This window comes from Myotis nattereri (assembly GCF_964212035.1).
Source record: "Myotis nattereri genome assembly, chromosome: 5".
Classification (NCBI taxonomy): Eukaryota; Metazoa; Chordata; class Mammalia; order Chiroptera; family Vespertilionidae; genus Myotis; species Myotis nattereri.
The window spans coordinates 31162148-31179950 of record NC_138080.1 but is presented as its reverse complement, the minus strand read 5'-3'; the positions used below and the strand labels follow the sequence as shown (position 1 = coordinate 31179950).

The 17803-nt window shown below is 51.8% G+C and overlaps 1 protein-coding gene across 1 annotated transcript in view; it reads left to right on the top strand.

The window, feature by feature from the left end:
- The window catches only part of DOT1L (DOT1 like histone lysine methyltransferase), a gene marked incomplete at its 3' end in the record, with an annotated part of 59148 nt that overhangs the window by 29151 nt on the left and 12194 nt on the right, over positions 1-17803 (top strand). The window contains exons 8-18 of the mRNA XM_081091969.1: positions 3951-4006; positions 6823-6902; positions 9019-9087; positions 10016-10122; positions 10592-10633; positions 11648-11758; positions 12041-12275; positions 14849-14962; positions 15783-15874; positions 16316-16417; positions 16784-16921. Coding sequence (XP_080948095.1) covers positions 3951-4006; positions 6823-6902; positions 9019-9087; positions 10016-10122; positions 10592-10633; positions 11648-11758; positions 12041-12275; positions 14849-14962; positions 15783-15874; positions 16316-16417; positions 16784-16921 — 1146 coding nt within the window. The remainder of the gene's footprint in view (positions 1-3950; positions 4007-6822; positions 6903-9018; positions 9088-10015; positions 10123-10591; positions 10634-11647; positions 11759-12040; positions 12276-14848; positions 14963-15782; positions 15875-16315; positions 16418-16783; positions 16922-17803) is intronic.

Below are 17803 nucleotides of genomic sequence, written 5' to 3'. Positions count from 1 at the left end.
AGCACTCTGCGGTTTGGAGGAAGCTTCGGGGGAAGGGAGGGCTTGCCCTGGGCACTTCATTTATCCTTTCTTCTTCCTTCTGTCACCATCCAGTGGCAGCGCCCAGCCCTGTGGGTGTTTGGGGGTCAGTGATGCGTCTGAACATTGTGCTATATCGTTGAGCACACAGGAGAGCTCCCTGCATGGAAACCATCTCGTTCTTGGGGTCTCATGGGGCTTAGGGTGCTCATTAGCCCAATGTGGCTCCTGCAAAGTGTCAGGGAGTAGAATTTGACTAAAAGGACACTTGATTCCCACCTTGGTGGGATCTGGAACAGCTGGCCGCAGGCTGAACAGCCATCTGTGCCTTTGGTGTCTTCTCGCTTGCTTCCGGAGCTTGTCCTGTTGGGTGCAGCCCTGCTCCAAGAGAGTGCGGTGAGAATCTGCCTGATTGCTGGATGCCTGGATTTGGCAGGAATGTGTCCTGGGTCTTGAGAGGAGTCCCAGCAGCTTTCTGTGGCTTCAACCAGGCGCTGGGTTGGCAAGTGCAGTCTTGTCTCCTGTTACTTAAGAACTGGAGAGCAAACAAAGCCAACAGGAGCCTAAAAATAGCCCAGTGTATTTCTCTAGGCCCCAGAGCCTACTTCACAGGGCCAAGGGTCCCTGGTGGCCCTCTTCCTCCCCTGTTTCCCTCTCGATCTGCGGCGGTACCGCCCAGGCAGGCAAGGCCAGCCTCTGCCCTTGACCCTCCCTGTGTTGCAGCCCAGCAGTTCCCAGTGTCTAGGACAGCCGTGGGCAAACTACGGCCCGCGGGCCGGATCCAGCCCGTTTGAAATGAATAAAACTAAAAAAAAAAAAAAAAAAAAAAAAGACCGTACCCTTTTATGTAACGATGTTTACTTCGAATTTATATTAGTTCACACGAACACTCCATCCATGCTTTTGTTCCGGCCCTCCGGTCCAGTTTAAGAACCCATTGTGGCCCTCGAGTCAAAAAGTTTGCCCACCCCTGGTCTAGGACCTTCCTGCCCACTCATATTTCTCCTTCCATTGGTGCCTTATCCGCTCCTTCCACTTGGCTCTGTCTGCTTACCTGTCATACCTCCACCTGGGGGATGCTTCATCCAGCTCTGCCCAAGCTGATGTCCAGAACCCTGCAGTACCTCAGTCATCTGCTCACAACCTGTTTGTGTGCTCTTGGTTCCCAGTGATGGGCCTGGCACACAGGTTTCACTCATCCAATGTGTGACACTTTGGGCAGCTGCGGCCTCACGGAAGTGCTGCGTGTGAAAGGCGCCCTGCAGCTGTGGACCTGCCTCTGCACCTGGGGATAGGTGCCTTTCTGGGAAGTGTCTCAGGGCCTCCCCCTGGGTAAGAGCTGCTCCCTTCAGGCTTGTCCACATTAGGACAGCCTAGTGCTGCTGACAGGCAGACCTAGAAGGTGCAGAGCTGCCAGGCACTGGAATGCTGGCTGCTTTGTCCTTAGGAAAGTCATCTGTGAGCTGCGTGCGTTCTGGAGATATTGGCACCTTTACTCCGATCCTGCCTGAGTTGAGTCCCTGGAAGTCAGGCAGTTCAGCTGGGCGTTGTCTATATAAATCTGTGACTGCTCTGGGCAGATTGGCGGAACGACAAAGCCTAGAGCCTCCTGTCAGTGGTTCTTGCTCATATGGCTTTGGGTGGGACCTGCCTTGGTCACCCCATTGGAGTGGATGCTTCATACAAACCATGATCTTTTCCTGGATGCTGAGAGCATGTGAATTCTGTGAGGTGTGGGTGGTGGCTCCCAGGAGGATGTCTGTGGTGAGGCGGAGCTGGCTGGGACGGGTGTGATCACCCTGCCTGAGTCAGACTGTGGACCTACCTGCTGGCTTGGAACATGAGTAAATCTGGTTTCCCCGTGGAAAGGATGATGTACGTGCTGGAGGCTCCTCCCATCTCTCCTTTCCCTCATGCGTGTCTCCACAGATGGGAGAAATAGGAGAACTCAGTGATTTGGGGGCCAGTCACAAGGTTTTTTGGGGGTAACGTGCACATCTTTATGGCCAGAGTTAGCTCAGGCACATTGGCCTCAGTGACACAGAGCCCACTTAGGCAATCACTCCTTGGATGGTCATGGCACAAGAGCGGAGGGGCCTGGCAGGCAGAGGCGAGGACTATGGCTGCTTCCTTGCCTTGAGTATGAGGTCAAAGGGAGCAGTGGTGCTGTGGCTTGAAACACTATGGCCTGGATGGGGGAGCCTCCAGGGAGAGAGAGGCCACACCAGGAGGAGCCTAAAATCACCTGCATCAGGGTCTTCAGGATGACCCCCAGGTTTGTGGATTTGCAGGGAAGACCCAGGACAAAGCAGATAGTCATCCTCATGGCTGTGGTTTATACAGATAGAAGATAGATGTTAGGCTACTCTGGGAGCTTTGTCTTATACCATTCCAGTGAGGACTTTGGCCTTGAGTCACTTCCCCATATCTTGGCTGGGCTGTTCACTGGTAGCCATGGCAGATTCAGAATGTTCCTCAGGTGGGGAGAGGATTCAGCGATAGGATACAACCAGTCTGTGGGCGGGTCCTCCCACAGCACCTGAGTGGTTTAGAGAACAGGCCACTTCCTCATGCCCTGTGCCACCACATCACATCATGTCACAAGATATCCTGGGTGGTCTCCCTGTGTACACTGGAGGCCATAGGATTTGCAGCTACTCCTGCCCTGGACACATGGTCTCACTGCATTGCTGCAGTAGCACCCGTAGGACACTTTGCTCAGGGTCTTCCTGAGAGAGATGCAGTGCCCATTGGGCACCTGCTGTCTTCTCGAGAAGGGGTTCCTGGTCACTTCAGAGCACTTGTGGTATGGATGAGGGGCCACCAGCAGTCCCCTAGCCCGTGACAACCACTAACCCAGCTCCTGTCTCTGTGAATTTGCTTATTCTGGGCATTTCGCAGAAGTGGAATCACACACTTGGTGACTTTTTGGCTCTGGCTTTTCTCACTGAGCATCATGTTTTCAAGGTCCATCCATATTGTAAGCAAGTGTCAGTACTTCACTCCTTTTCCTAGCTGAGCAATACTCAGTGTATGGATAGGTCATGTGTGTGTATCTGTCCATCCGTGGATGGGCATTGGGTTGTTCCCACCTTTGGGTTGCTGAGAGTCCTGTTTTGGACGTCCAAGGACAGGTTTTTGTGTGGACATGTTTTCAGTTGTGTTGGATAGACACCATGGAGTGATGGCGATAGCCTTTGAAGAATTACAGAACTAATTTTCTTGTTTTGGAAAATGTTACAGCTCTGAACAGTTCAGTTATTTAGAACTGTGTCCTCTTGGACAGACTTTGTCCTTGAGGCAGAATGACATTGGTTTGCTAATAAAAGCAGTGCTGAAAGCAGGTTTTGAAGTTCCAAACGGCGCTGTTCTCAGGTAAAGCAGGTCAGAGAGCTGCAGCAGGTGTGTTCCGCGTCACAGCAAGGAGCTTAGCCTATGCCATGTCTCTCATGGTCAGTGGTCTGTGTCCTGGACACTCCCCTGTGTGCCCAGCACAGGTTTCTGGTAGCCCTTGCCAACCCACCCTCTGTCCCGAACAGCCCCGCTGTGATGGGGTGATGACCTTCCCTGGCTCTGCAGGCCATGTGTTGGGAGCGCCCCCTGCTGGCCATGAGTGAACAAGACATGGTGACTTCCGGGCACTTTCTCTAGTGTCTTCATTGCTCTGTGCATGGGATGGGCGCTCTAGCACTAGTCAGGGTACCCACTCCAGGGCTCATGGTGACCCATACCGCAGTGTGTGGTCTCTGTTTATCCCCAACTGTTTCCTCCTCCCCGTGGAGCTGCCAGCAGCCATGCCTCAGTCTTACCTCAAGGTCTGCCCATTTTAGTGACTCTGTGCTCATTTCATCTGTTCCTCGCCAGGTGGGAGGCTGGCTCAGGGGCCAAAAGAGACCCGTGATGAGCTCTTGTCCCTGTGTTCTTCCTTTCAGCTGGAAAGAGGTGATTTCCTCTCGGAGGAGTGGAGAGAGCGGATCGCCAACACAAGGTATGGCGGGTTTGGGAGTAGCCACTCAATGCTATGAGGATAGGGCTGGAGCCTGACTGAGCAGGGCACCCCCGGGGGGCGGGGGGATCTCGCTTTCTCAGGTTTCTGTGTGGTTGGCATGGCTGCCTTTCTCAAAGCAGAACTAGATGGCAGAGGCAGTTGGAGCTTCTCTTCTCTTCTTCCCTTCTGGTTCAGGCTGCCAAGAGTCACTCTCAGGGCTGTCAGCAGGGCAGGTGGTCAGTGACCAGCCTAGGGCCAGTGTGGCTGGCCCCTCGCAGCCTATCAGGAAGGGCCCTTTCCTACTTTTGCAGCCAGGGAGGGAAAACTGCCCGGAGATCTTGGCCCTGAGCTCAGCTCTCGCTGTGTCTGCACGTGGACACTGCTCTGTGCCTACTGGAGGGAGGCTGTTTGTCTGTACTCGCTGTCGGGAGGAGTGTAGTATGGGTGTGAACAGCCTGGCAGGAAACACCCTGAGCTTGCTCGGCAGGCCTGCCTGCCTGGTCTTTGGATGAGAGGCCATCCCAGAGCCATCCCATCCCAGCTCCAGCAGACCCTTCAACTGAGGACTTGAGGTGTGACCTCCATGTCCACCAACTCCTGCAGCTGTGTGTACAGTTCTTGCCTGCCCTCTCTCTTATTATTTTCTCTTTGTCCTTCCGCTGGCCTCAGGCTGGGGCTAAGATATGCCAGGCTGAATTGCTGTGCTCTGCCCCTCACCTCTAGCATAGCTGCAGATTTGACGGGTCTCGCTGGATGAGCAGGAGGCAGTGCTGGAGTGTGAAGGTCTTCTATGCACCAGCCGAGGTAGCCAGGACCATGGTGATCTGTGAGGCCACGTTGCACCCTCTGAAGTGCTCTTGCTGGGGAGTGGTGGGCCAGCCTTGGCGGGTGGATCCCAGGCGTTCAGTCTGGCCTGCTGTCTTGTCCTTCTCTCCCTGTTCTTCTGGGCGCACCTACTGTAGGTTACCCTGTGCTCCCCACTGTGCGGTTCTTGAGGCAAATAGGAACTAGGCATTGCTCTTTCATAGAAGTGTCCTCTTTTTTTGCTTCTGTGAGCGCACTGTTCCGCAATGACTAGGTCCTCCTCATCTTCTTGAGAGAATTGTGATGACCGTGGATATCCCCATCGAATAGGATCCGTGCTGCCATTGTGGTGGGCTGAACGGGGTCTGAATGCAATGAGAGACCTCTCCAGTGGGGAGAACCCCATACTCACCAAGCACTGCCCAGCAGCATCCAGGCTGCAGTGTCCTGTCTTCTGGGCATCCTCGTGACAGCTTCCTGAGAGCATACTGCACCCTGCTCCTCTTCTGCCCATCGTCCGCTTGGCCTGTGATGGTCCTGTGGGTGAGGGCCCAAGGGCGGACCTACTTGCGTTCCCCTGGATGTCCCCCAGGTACTCTGTTTTCTGTCAAGGGTGTCTCCTCCCCACCAGTGCTTGTTGTCAGGTGTGACCTCTGCCTCAGTTAGTTTTCTGGTTTCCTCAGGTCTGAATGTGAGAGGGCAGGAGTGTCTGGAGTCTCCTTCTTCAAAGCCTTTTTGGTTCTGCCCTCTCATGGCTTTGGTCACCTTAAGACTCTGGTGTCCAGCCTTCCCAAGCTCTGTTCCGAGTAGGGCCATGGCCTAACTTGGCTTACCTGTCCTCATCATGCTCTGCCCGTCGACAGCTGGGGTGCCCCCATCCCACTTTAAATCTTACGGTCTTCTCTATTTCTCTCTGCTTGATAGAGCAGAGAGAGAGAGTACTGGCCTTTATTTATCCCTTCAGTATCCTTCCTGCCACTCTGCCCTGGCACGTGTCAGGCCCTCTGTTACTGCTCCTTCACCTGATTGCTGTAAAGGGTTGAGATTTCTTATTTTAAAGCTATTGAGACTTCATTAAAACAAGCAGCATGGAGATGACAGCTCACTTCGTTTTCTGTAACGCTCAAAAGAGGAAGTGACCCCATGTCTGCAGTTCTGCTCTCCGTGGCCCAGTTTCTGCCGTGGCAGTTTTTATCTGGAGGCACTTGCGGCAGAGAGGAGAGCCACATGACTCTAAGTATGAAACTGTCTGTCTTGTCTTTGCGTCTTCACGTGAACCAGCTGCACGGATGTTTCTAGCATTTAGCCATTCAGAGAGTTCCTCTTAATGGGCAAGGGCCGGGCTGGGTGGGTGAGGGAGCAGGCAGGGGAACACCTCCTTATTCCTGGCGGGGCAGCAGTCTCCTCAGCCATCCCAGCAGGCATCTGCAGATCCAAGTTCCTTTGGTCATCTGGTGCCGGAGACCATTTGACAAAATTAGACAGGCTGAGTTACACCGTCCCTTGGAAGAGCTTTGCTTCTGGTCCCAAGGGTCCTTGGGTGTCACGTTCAGATGTAGCTTGACTCAGTCGTGCTACCTTCCTGCCTGGATATTTGGTTCTCCTCACGCCCCTGGCCCCAGGTTACAGTTGTGCTGCCTGCATTCCAATCTAGAAAGTCCATGGGCAGGCAGGGGCCACCAGCCATTCAGTACAGGTTGACCTGGGGCCACCTTGGCCTGCACATGTTCATCTTGTGGGGGTTTTGTTGTTGTTGTTTTGTTGGTTTTTTGTTTTTTTCAGAGAGGCCAGCAATGTGGTGGTCATGGAAATTTCTAAATTATTGTACATTAGCAACAAACTTGGGCAGCGGGAGCCCATTCCCTGGGCCGGGTGGAAGTGGTGCGGGCAGAGCCTGGGGAGGCCTCACAATGGAGCTGGCAGTGGAAGCAATAGGCAGCATATGCACTGGCACTGTATACACACGTGAAGATGGAACCTTCGTTTTACTCAACTGGAATATTATTTTGCAGTGTTATATTTGTGAATAACTTTGCCTTTGGTCCTGAGGTGGATCACCAGCTGAAGGAGCGATTTGCAAACATGAAGGAAGGTAACGTACTTCTCCCTTAACTCCACCCTTATGTGGCTGCAGCACGCTCACTGTGCTTCTTGAGCCGCCACTCATGGGTCTGGCTAGATTTGACACCGATTACAGGTGTGGCAGTTCTAAGTTTTCATATCCATCCATTTCAGATCCAATTGGAAGGCTTCAGGCAGTGGGGATGCCTTCACTGTGGCTCTCACTGTCACCTGATGTACCGGGCTGGGTGCATCCCAGCTTAGAATTTGGAATGGAATAGACCTGACCTCCCCCACACACACTGCTCAGCCAGCCTGAGGGACTTGGGGTGGGTGGCCAGATGAGCAAGTAAGATATAGGCTATCTGTTTAAATGTGAATTTCCTATAGACAACAACTAGCTTCCCAGCTTTTACTAAAGGTATATCATATGTATCTGAAATTCAGACCAGTGTCCCTGTTTGTTTGGCAACCCTAACCTGGGGGCACTGAGGACACTGGGATATCCTTCCTGGGCCCTTCTGCATTTTCTGAGGGTGTTTGGAACCACCCTCACCTGTCCAGAGCCCCCTACTGCTTCCCTCTGTCTCCCTTTCCTCTATCCCAGGTCAGATAGCAGCCCAGAGCAGACCTGGGTGGGGGAGGGGGAAGGTCATAGACACAGATAACTTTCATCTGCCTTCAACACGGCCAGTTTCATGTGGGTGCATGAGCATGTGTGATCCCATTCTGTGTACAGGTGAGCATGTGTATGTGTGTGCATGGTGGTTTTTAAACACTGTAAGAGTGAGCAGCCACTGTCCACTGCACCCTGCACACACACCATCTCCTGAGCCTTCAGGCCCCTCCCTCAGCACCTGTATGCCCCAAGGAGAGGAGAGGACTGGGATTCCTGTGGCCTTTGGGTCCCACCCTTCCTTGAACTCTCCCAGCTTCTCTTTTGTTTTTTCCCATCTCTTCAGCCAATAGTCACAAATGGCCTTCGGGCCTTGGCCTATTGTGTAGTTTTACTAGAAAATGGCCCCTCCATCTTTTTTGACAGTGTCCATGGGTTATCTGGGCTCATTTTCCTGTGGGATGTCATCCATACTGGACTTATCCCTTATGGTGAGCTTGACCCTGCCCCTCTGAGCCCCATTTCCTGCAGGTCTCAATGCCTGGTTGTCACACATGGGCCAGCTCGGGTAGGATTGCCTGCTAAACCCTCTAGTCATTAGGATCTGTTGTCCTATAGTGACTTGCCCTCAGAAGTCCCCTCATGCATGCATTGTCATGTGAACATCACAGGATGGCAGATTCCTAATGAAAGCGGTCTGTGGACCCCTGGGTTTTATTTCATTGTGTCCCCCACACTTAGATGCTCCTATGACTGTGAATACCCCTCGTGGTCTCCTGACCCTGCACCAGGCCAGCCCTGGGATCCATCCTTTCCTTTTCCTAGTGGGGGTGGTGCTCAGGAATAGTCTGATCACTGGGGAGCACCTCTGACTGGGGTGTTATGGGGCTGTGTTCATGTGTATGGCTGTGTGTGTGTGTATGACAAATGGATTTATGAAACATTATTTTCTTTAACTTTTATATTTGAGTCTTTTTTCTGACACTGCAAAGTTTAGCATTAACATGTTTACTTTAGTGTTTTCTTCAGTCCATGTAGAACGCTGTCATAATCGTAACATGAGCAGCACCACTCACATATGCTCACTGTGACAGGTGTGACAGTCCGTTTCCTCTGGAACAACAACACTAACATGGGGCATTAGTGTTTTCCGTGTGGCAGTTCCTAACCTGATACACAAGTCAGGCTGTTTCCTTCTGGGTGGGCATAAGGGCTGCTGATGTCTCCCAGATTCAGTGTGAGTTATGAGACACATCTATGCAGGTGGGGGTCATTGGGTCAGAGGTCGGCATCTGTGGGATTTCAGGAGGCCTTGGGCAAGTTTCTACAGGAAAGCCATTAGTAGGTCAGGCTTAAGCATACCGTAATTTTGCTTTTACTTGTAGGAAACGGAAAGGACTCCTGGTCCCTGGCTACTTGTGTGCTCATTTCTTCCTTTGGCTTTTCCTCCCTGCTCTAAATTCCATCATCCGTTCCTTATGTGTATGACGGTTTTCCCCATGAAAGGCAATAATCAGCGTTTATGTTTCAGGTGGCAGAATTGTGTCCTCGAAGCCCTTTGCACCTCTGAACTTCAGAATAAACAGTAGAAACTTGAGTGGTAAGAAACTCTCATGTTGCTAAATTCTTCAGATGATCTTTTTTATATATGTAGATTTTTTCATTGATTTCAGAGAGGAAGGGAGAAGGGGAGAGAGGTAGAAACCAATGATGAGAGACTCACTGATGGGCTGCCTCTGACACGCCCCCAACTGGGGATTGAGCCTGAGACCTGGACATGTGCTCTGACCAGGAATCAAACAGTGACCTTCTGGTTTATAGGTCAATGCTCAACCACTGAGCCACACTGGCCAGGCCATATATATGGTCTTAAGCATTTGACACATGTTAGTACAGGGTCCCTCCACAGCACTGCTGACTTCAGGGCCAGGTCATCTCTGTAGGAGCTTCCTGGGAACCTACTTGATGCCAGGAGCACCCCTGTCTTGACCACCACAGATATCCCTACACATTGCCCACCCAGGTTGAGACCCCACACGTTTGACTCCAGGTTATGAAAATTCAGTAGTTTACAAGCTGCTTTGCTTTCGTATCTGATTGGCCTGAGGGGCAAATGGCTGGTGTGTGTGATGGGCTCCAGGTGCAGAAACCTTCAGCAGGAAGAGCTGGACCTCTGGCCTCCTGGGGAAGAGCCATGTTGCTCTGTGGCACCTGGCCTGGGGGTCATAATTTCTCGGGTGCTGGGCATCTTAGTAGCCGTGTTCTTTCCAAGTGGTCCTCAAGTGCTTTTCCATCCCACCCAGTCAGGCTCGTTGCCGTTTTCCTTGGACAAGCACCTGGGTTAGCGGGGATCATTGTGCACGCCGTGCGCCTCCCTGACCTGCCAGCGTGCTGATATCCAGGCACCTCACCGGCCTGGCGAGTGGGACGGCCTCACGTGATGAGGGCGCGCGGTTCTGCTCCCTTCCTGCCTCGCCTGAGTCATTCCCCCAGGTGCACAAGGCCCTAACCTGTGCCCGTCGTTGCAGACATCGGCACCATCATGCGCGTCGTGGAGCTCTCGCCCCTGAAGGGCTCAGTGTCGTGGACGGGGAAGCCCGTCTCCTACTACCTGCACACCATCGACCGCACCATAGTAAGTGTCCGTGTGGGTGAGGCCCAGGCCCTCCCAGAAAGCCTCCTCCCCCTTCCCTCCCGCCTGCCCCACGGCACTCTCCCTGGAGGATCTGAGACCTTGTGCCATAGCATGAGTGGAAGCCAGGAACTCTTTGTCTTCCCTCTTTTCTCCCAGTCCTTATATGAGGCAGACATTGTCCTGAATGATGTAATAATAATGGATTTGACCTCAGTATCAGAGGCTTCTGGTGTCCAGGGAGCCCCTGAACTGGGCAGCCTGGTTCCCACCCAGCTTGCTTCATGTGAGATGGCCCTACGGGTCTGCACAGCCCCTGAGAGTGGGAACCTGTGGATCTTTGAGCAAAGGTGTATCCCTGTGACAGCTCCAACGACATTTCATGTGGCGTGTCTCAGGTGTTGCTCTTGTCCTGACAGGGTTTGGGACTGATGTCTAATAAAACTTCTTTCCTTTCTTTTTTCATTTTTAGCTTGAAAACTATTTTTCTAGTCTGAAAAATCCAAAACTCAGGGTAAGTATGTGTTTCCCTCATTGAACATCACTGGTATGCCGCTTGATGAGCTTGATGGAACTCCAAGTGGTAGATGGGGAGTGGTGGTTTGGGGACAGGGGGCATGGTTCCATCGGGGCCACACTTCCTATCAGTAGTCTTTTGGAAACTAGGTTGAGTGAGTCTCGACCTTTGAACGCTACGATAGCTTGGTGAAGTGTGCCAAGTGCAGGATTGAGGGAGGTGCTCGAGCCACGCTGACCCACCACATCTGGAACACAAGATGTTCCTCTTCCTAAACAGGCAACTGCTTCTAAGTAGTACGCCACACTTGCTAGAGGGGAGTGGCCTAGATTCTGACATGGTGGTTCTACTGCCTTTCCCAGTGTCCCTCCAATGCCCAGTCCTCAAACCTGCCTCCTTCGGACCTCAGAGTACATCTGTCCAAATGTCAGTGTTTCTGGAGACTCAGACAAGCATCTGAGCAGGAAGAACTCCCCATGACCTAGAGTCCTGTGTCATTCCTGCCATACTTGGGATATCTGGGTCTTAATGAGGTTACCCACCCTCAGCACAAAGAACAAACTAAGCCAGCCAGCACCATCCTCTTTCCTTCTCCTACAGCCTTTCCAGTAACCCTCACTTGGCCGAGATGTACTTCAGTGGGGGTCCCTGTACTCCCCGAGAGGAGAGAGGACTGTCAGGCAGTTTCTTTGTGTGCACCCAGAGCCTTTTTATCTTTGATTTTATTTCCTCGCCCATGTCACACACAGGTCAGAAAGCCTCGGGTTTCTGACTGAGAGGTCTAGGGTGTCTGCACCCAGGCAGTAGATACACACATGGCTCGTGGCTGGCTAAGGCTTGGGACGGCTCACGTGCTCCTCTGTGCCTTACTTTCCTCTGTACAGCAGGCAGAGGAGTTGGCCTGAGCAGAGCTGGGCCAGGTAGCCCACCTTGGTGGCACTTTTGGGTCATGCCCACACTTTGGGGGACATGTTGACACTTTGGGGGACATGTCCAACACTTGTTTTCCAGGAGGAACAAGAGGCAGCTAGGCGCCGGCAGCAGCGAGAAAACAAGAGTAATACAACCACCCCCACGAAGGTGCCTGAGAGCAAGGCGGCTGTGCCTGCGGACACCTCTGTGGTAAGTGCCCTCCAACGCCTTCTCTTGGGCTTGGGGCCCCATAGGGCTATTGATGGGCACAGCCCTCATTATAGAGGGAGGGGCTGGGCTCTTCCAACCAGAGAGGTGGTCCTGCTCAGTGCACATGTGGGTTGACTGATCACTGGGCTCTGGAGGAGGGAAGGGGGTTCCTGGGTTTCAGGTGCCTCTGTTCAGTTGCTCTCCCAGAGCCTGTGTTGTGGGCTCATTATTAATGGGAAGAGGGGTGGGAGCATTGCTCTCTCAATGACCTCTGTTCACTAGGATTCTGGTGCTGAGGAAGAGAAAGCAGCGACCACCGCTATCAAGAAGCCATCTCCCTCCAAAGCACGGAAGAAGAAGCTGAACAAGAAGGGCCGGAAGCTGGCTGGACGGAAGCGCGGACGTCCCAAGAAGATGAGCACTGCGAACCCTGAGCGTAAGCCCAAGAAGAACCCTACTGCACTGGACCTCCTGCACGCCCAGACTGTGTCCCAGACGGCGACGCCCTCACCACAAGGTGAGCCAGGCCTCAGAGCCCTCCTTAGGGCCGCTCAGGCTCGATGGGTCATGCTCCGGAGGGCACCTCATGATGTCCTCATGGTTCGCCTGGGCCTCACTTCACCCAGATAATCTGCCAAGAGTAAATCCTGGTGGGGGCCTTTTCCATCACATCCTGTCATCCAGGGCTTTGATAACATCAGCAGCTATGGCAGAAATAGCACTGCTCACAGAAATTTCTTACATTATGAGGGCATTCGTCTCAGCTTCTAGAACTGCTGAGATGCAGTATCTGGTTATGCCTTTGGACTGTAAGAGCTGTGTTGAGTCTTTTATTTTATTTTATTATTTTTTAAAAATATATTTTATTGACTTTTTACAGAGAGGAAGGGAGAGGGATAGAGAGTTAGAAACATTGATGAGAGAGATACATGGATCAGCTGCCTCCTGCACACCTCCTACTGGGGATGTGCCCGCAACCAAGGTACATGCCCTTGACCGGAATCAAACCTGGGACCTTTCAGTCGGCAGGCCGACGCTCTATCCACTGAGCCAAACCGGTTAGGGCGAGTCTTATCTTTTAAAAAGTTGGAAAAGCCTGGGTAGTGTGGCTCAGTGGTTGAGCATTGACCTATGAACTAGGAAATCACAGTTCAATTCCTGGTCAGGGTACATGCTCAGGTTGTGGGTTTTATCCCCAGTAAGGGGTATGTCGGAGGGAGCTCATAGATGACTCTTTCTCATCACTGGTGTTCCTATCTTTCTCTCCCTCTCTGAAATCAATAAAAATACATTTTAAAAAAAGTTTTTTAATTAAATCTTTATTGTTCAGATTATTACATTTGTTCCTCTTCCCCCCCCCCATAACTCCCCTCCTCCCAGTTCCCGCCCCACCCTCCGCCCTCACTCCCCACCCACTGTCCTCATCCATAGGTGCACGATTTTTGTCCAGTCTCTTCCCGCATCTCCCACACCCCTTTCCCCACCAAGAATAGTCAGTCCATTCCCTTTCTATGTCCCTGATTCTATTATAATCAATAGTTCATTCTGTTCATCAGATTATTTATTCACTTGATTCTTAGATTCACTTGTTGATAGATGCATGTTTGTTGTTCATAATTTGTATCTTTACCTTTTTCTTCTTCTTCCTCTTCTTAAAGGATACCTTTCAGCATTTCATATAATACTGCTTTGGTGGTGATGAACTCCTTTAGCTTTTCCTTATCTGTGAAGCTCTTTATCTGACCTTCAATTCTGAATGATAGCTTTGCTGGATAAAGTAATCTTGGTTGTAGGTTCTTGGTATTCATCACTTTGAATATTTCTTGCCATTCCCTTCTGGCCTGCAAAGTTTCTGTTGAGAAATCAGCTGACAGTCATATGGGTATTCCCTTGTAGGTAACTGAGTTTCTTTCTCTTGCTGCTTTTAAGATTCTCTCTTTGTCTTTTGCTCTTGGCATTTTAATTTTAATTATGATGTGTCTTGGTGTGGTCCTCTTTGGATTCCTTTTTTTTTTTTTAAATATATTTTATTGATTTTTTGCAGAGAGGAAGGGAGAGAGATAGAGAGTTAGAAACATCGATGAGAGAGGAACATCGATCAGCTGCCTCCTGCACATCCCCCACTGGGGAAGTGCCCGCAACCCAGGTACATGCCCTTGACCGGAATCGAACCCAGGACCTTTCAGTCCGCAGGCCGACGCTCTATCCACTGAGCCAAACCGGTTTCGGCTGGATTCCTTTTGTTTGGGGTTCTCTGCGCTTCCTGGACTTGGAAGTCTATTTCTTTCACCAGGCAGAGGAAGTTTTCTGTCATTATTTCTTCAAATAGGTTTTCAATATCTTGCTCTCTCTCATCTTCTGGCACCCTATAATTCGGATGTTGGTACGCTTGAAGCTGTCCCAGAGGCTCCTTACATTATCTTCGTATTTTTGGATTCTTTTTTCATTTTGCTTTTCCGGTTGGGTGTTTTTTGCTTCTTCGCATTTCAAATCTTTGACTTGATTCTTGCGCTCCTCTGGTCTGCTGTTGGGAGTCTGTATAATATTATTTATTTCAGTCAGTGTATGCTTAATTTCTAGTTGGTTCTTTATCATAACATTGAGGTCTCATTAGATTTCTTGTAGATCTCATTAAGTTTATCGGCGGCTTCTAGACAGTTCTTGAGAGACCTTAAAAGTGTGGTTCTGAACTCTATATCCTCCCTTGACAATTTTGTCCTGTTTCTTTGTCTCCGCATTTTTTGTGCTTTCTTGGTGCACCCCCTTGTGGTCTTTGTGTGCAGTCTTGTTGTAGTTAAGCCTTGATTGTTGTAGTTAATACTTGGGGGATTTGACCTCCAGGCCAACTGGCTGTGAGAGTCAGCTGTGTCTGCAGTGGGAAAACTTCTGTCCTCTGGGGAGGTGCTAATCTAGCCTTTGCCTGAGGCTATCCAGCAAATGGCTCTGTGCAGGGCTTGGGCGGGGCGGGTCTCACAGGATCAACAAAAAATACATTTTCTTAAAAGGCTTGAAAAGTTCCATAGAACAATCTGGAATTCCCTCAGGGCATTCCAGTCAGTGTTGACACGTAAATGTTGCTGTTTCTTGCAGATTCATACAAGTCACCTCACAGCCCATTTTATCAGCTACCTCCCAGCGTGCAGCGGCACCCCCCTGACCAGCTGTTGCTAGCACCCACCCCGCCCGCACTGCAGAAGCTGCTAGGTGAGCTGGCGCCGCAAACATTTGTGGGTTCGTGTGCAGATTCTAACTTAACAGCTCTGAGAAGAAGGGGCGAGTCCGAGGTTCTGCCTCTCTGGCAAGCCCCCTGTGTTACCTGCAACAAACTGACCACACTAGAGTCCCGAGGGCTCAGGCTCAGTCCTGCCAGGTGGTGCCTGGGCTTTTAGGCCAGCAGGACCCGTGTGGTTTTCTTAGGCTGAAGCTCTGCCCCCCAGGGGACACTGGGCGATGTCTGCGGACATCTGTGGTTATATTGGGGGTGCTCCTGTATATAGTGGGGGACAGGGATGCTGCTCACTTCCCCACAGTACCCAGGACAGCCCCACATAATGACCCAGCCCCATAGTTCTTAGAGTGTGGGAAGAGCCTGTCAGGGATAAGCTGGGGCTGTGAGGGAGCAGGCACCTGCTCACCTTGCGGTGCTTGACCGATAAGCTTCTCATCTCTTTTGAAAACTGGGTGAAGGAAATGCCTTTGAATTGTGGGAGCCATCAGTTTCCCCACTTGAACAGCATGTGTTTACTGGAAAAACTGGGAAATTTGGTCACAGAAACCCGCAGTCTTGGGTAGAAAGAAAATGTGTGTGGTGATGGCAGGAACTGCAAAGGGCTCCATGGGGGGACACTAGCCATAGGTGCAGGAGAGTGGTGATGCCAAGGCATTGTGGAGCCAAAGGTTCTGGCACAGTGACAGGTGATTTTCCGCAGCATCTGACAACGAGTGCCCCCAAGCTTCCCCTACCAACACAGCCTCCAGCCTCAGCTGGATGGCTTCTGTACTGAGACCTTGTCCCCGGTTCTAGAGTCCTTCAAGATTCAGTACCTGCAGTTCCTGGCATACACGAAGACCCCTCAGTACAAGGCCAGCCTGCAGCAGCTATTGGACCAGGAGAAGGTGAGGGGTGCCTGCTTTTGTGTTCCCAGCACTCTGCCGAGGGGTGAGCCAGGCAAGCCCCCAGCCTGCCACCCCCCAACAGCCCCAGCCCACCCAGAACATGCCCTGCTTCCTGTTACGTCCCCTTGTCCCTGCCCAGAGGGCCTGCTGCTGCCCGTGCTGAGAGGTGTCTATTATCCCCAGTTAGTAACTCAAATAGCCACTGAGTTGGTACCACCTTCCGATAAAGTCTCAGATGGAGGACCAGCCGATGTGCCCAGTGTATGCATGTGTTGCCACCTGTGAGCATAGGGAGGTGGCAGCTCTCGCAGGTCAGGGAATGGACAGTGGTCTTTATCAGTGAGATGGGCTGGGCAGTGTCCCATCAGCACTCCTTTGAGCCTGTTTGAGGGAAGAGATGGTGTGGGCTGGGCTCACTCACCAGCCCTCTGTCTCCTGCAGGAGAAGAATGCCCGGTTGCTGGGTGCCGCACAGCAGCTGTTCGGTCACTGCCAGGCCCAGAAAGAAGAAATAAAGAAGCTTTTTCAGCAGAAACTGGATGAGGTAGAGCTACCTGAGGCCAGGATGACTCAAGTACAGAATTGAGGGGTGGGCAGGGGCTGGGCGGGGGGGCACAGCCCAGGGCAACTGAGATAAGAAGGACTGTTTCCTTTCAGATATTTTTTTCTGGTAGTCTAGAACTTGGGCTCTGGACAGAAGGCTGTTCCCAGCAGCCCCTCATGGGGCCTGCACAGGCTTGTGTCTTGAGGTCACCCCCTTGTTCCCTCTCTGGGAGACTGTACTTAGTCTCTCCTGTCTATGACTAGTACAGTGCCACCCCGGTCTTGTCTGGGCGAAAGCCAATCCCTTCCCCTCCCTACCATGGTTGCACCTCCCTGCAAGCCCAGCCTTGCTGTTGTGTGTCCACAGTTGGGAGTGAAGGCGCTGACCTACAGTGACCTGATCCAAGCTCAGAAAGAGATCTCAGCTCACAACCAGCAGCTGCGAGAGCAGACGGAGCAGCTGGAGAAGGACAACAGGGAGCTGAGAAGCCAGAGCCTGCAGCTGGTGGGTGCCCAGAGAAGGCAGCAGTTCCAGCACATTCCAGAGCGAGTGGAATCCTTAGACCTCAGACCAGGGGGAGGGCCAGGTGTCCCTCAGTTGATGGGTCTGGAGGCCCAGGTGCTGATGTGTGTCCCAAGACAGATAACCCGAGGTTGCCTCCGGGGCCCAGCACATCGTCCTGAGTTTCCGTAACTGCCTTAGTCTGAGTGAGCCCAGAGCTCCTCCCCATGTCTCTGACCTAGTTCATTTGAGGAATGCTGGCACAGCTTTACTTGGCTCTCAGAGCACATGAGCATGAGCTGAACTTGCCCCGGAATGTGGCTTCTTAAATTCCTTTCAGGGGCGTCCAAAGACTCATGATTTTACTAGATGGGACTTTTTTTTTTTTTTTTAATCCTCACCCAAGTATATAGTTTTCATTGATTTTAGAAAGAAAGAGAGAAACATTGAGATAAGAGGGAAGCATTAGGGATTCTTTCCCCCTCCCACCATGGTTCTCTGTGCTATGAGATTTTTTTCCCTTCCCCACGTGGGAGTCTGTACTTGTTCAATAAATTTCCACCTTTGCTATAAAAAAAAAGAGAGAGAGAGAAGCATTAATCGGTTGTCTTCCATACACACCCTGACCAGGAATCGAACACCCACCTTTCAGGGTATGGGACGGTGCTCCAGTCATCTGAGCCACACTGGCCAGGGACTAGATGGACCTTTTGAGGGGGCCTGGACTTTCCCAGTGTTTCCTTCTGGGATCCCCCTGGATGTGTAGGGGCCTCCCTTCTAATGGGTCCCCTTGCTTTGTCCCTAAGACCCCTCGCCACACTCCCATGGGTGTTTCTTATGGGAACCCTGGTCTCTGTCCGTCTCTGCAGCCTGGCCTTCCAAAAG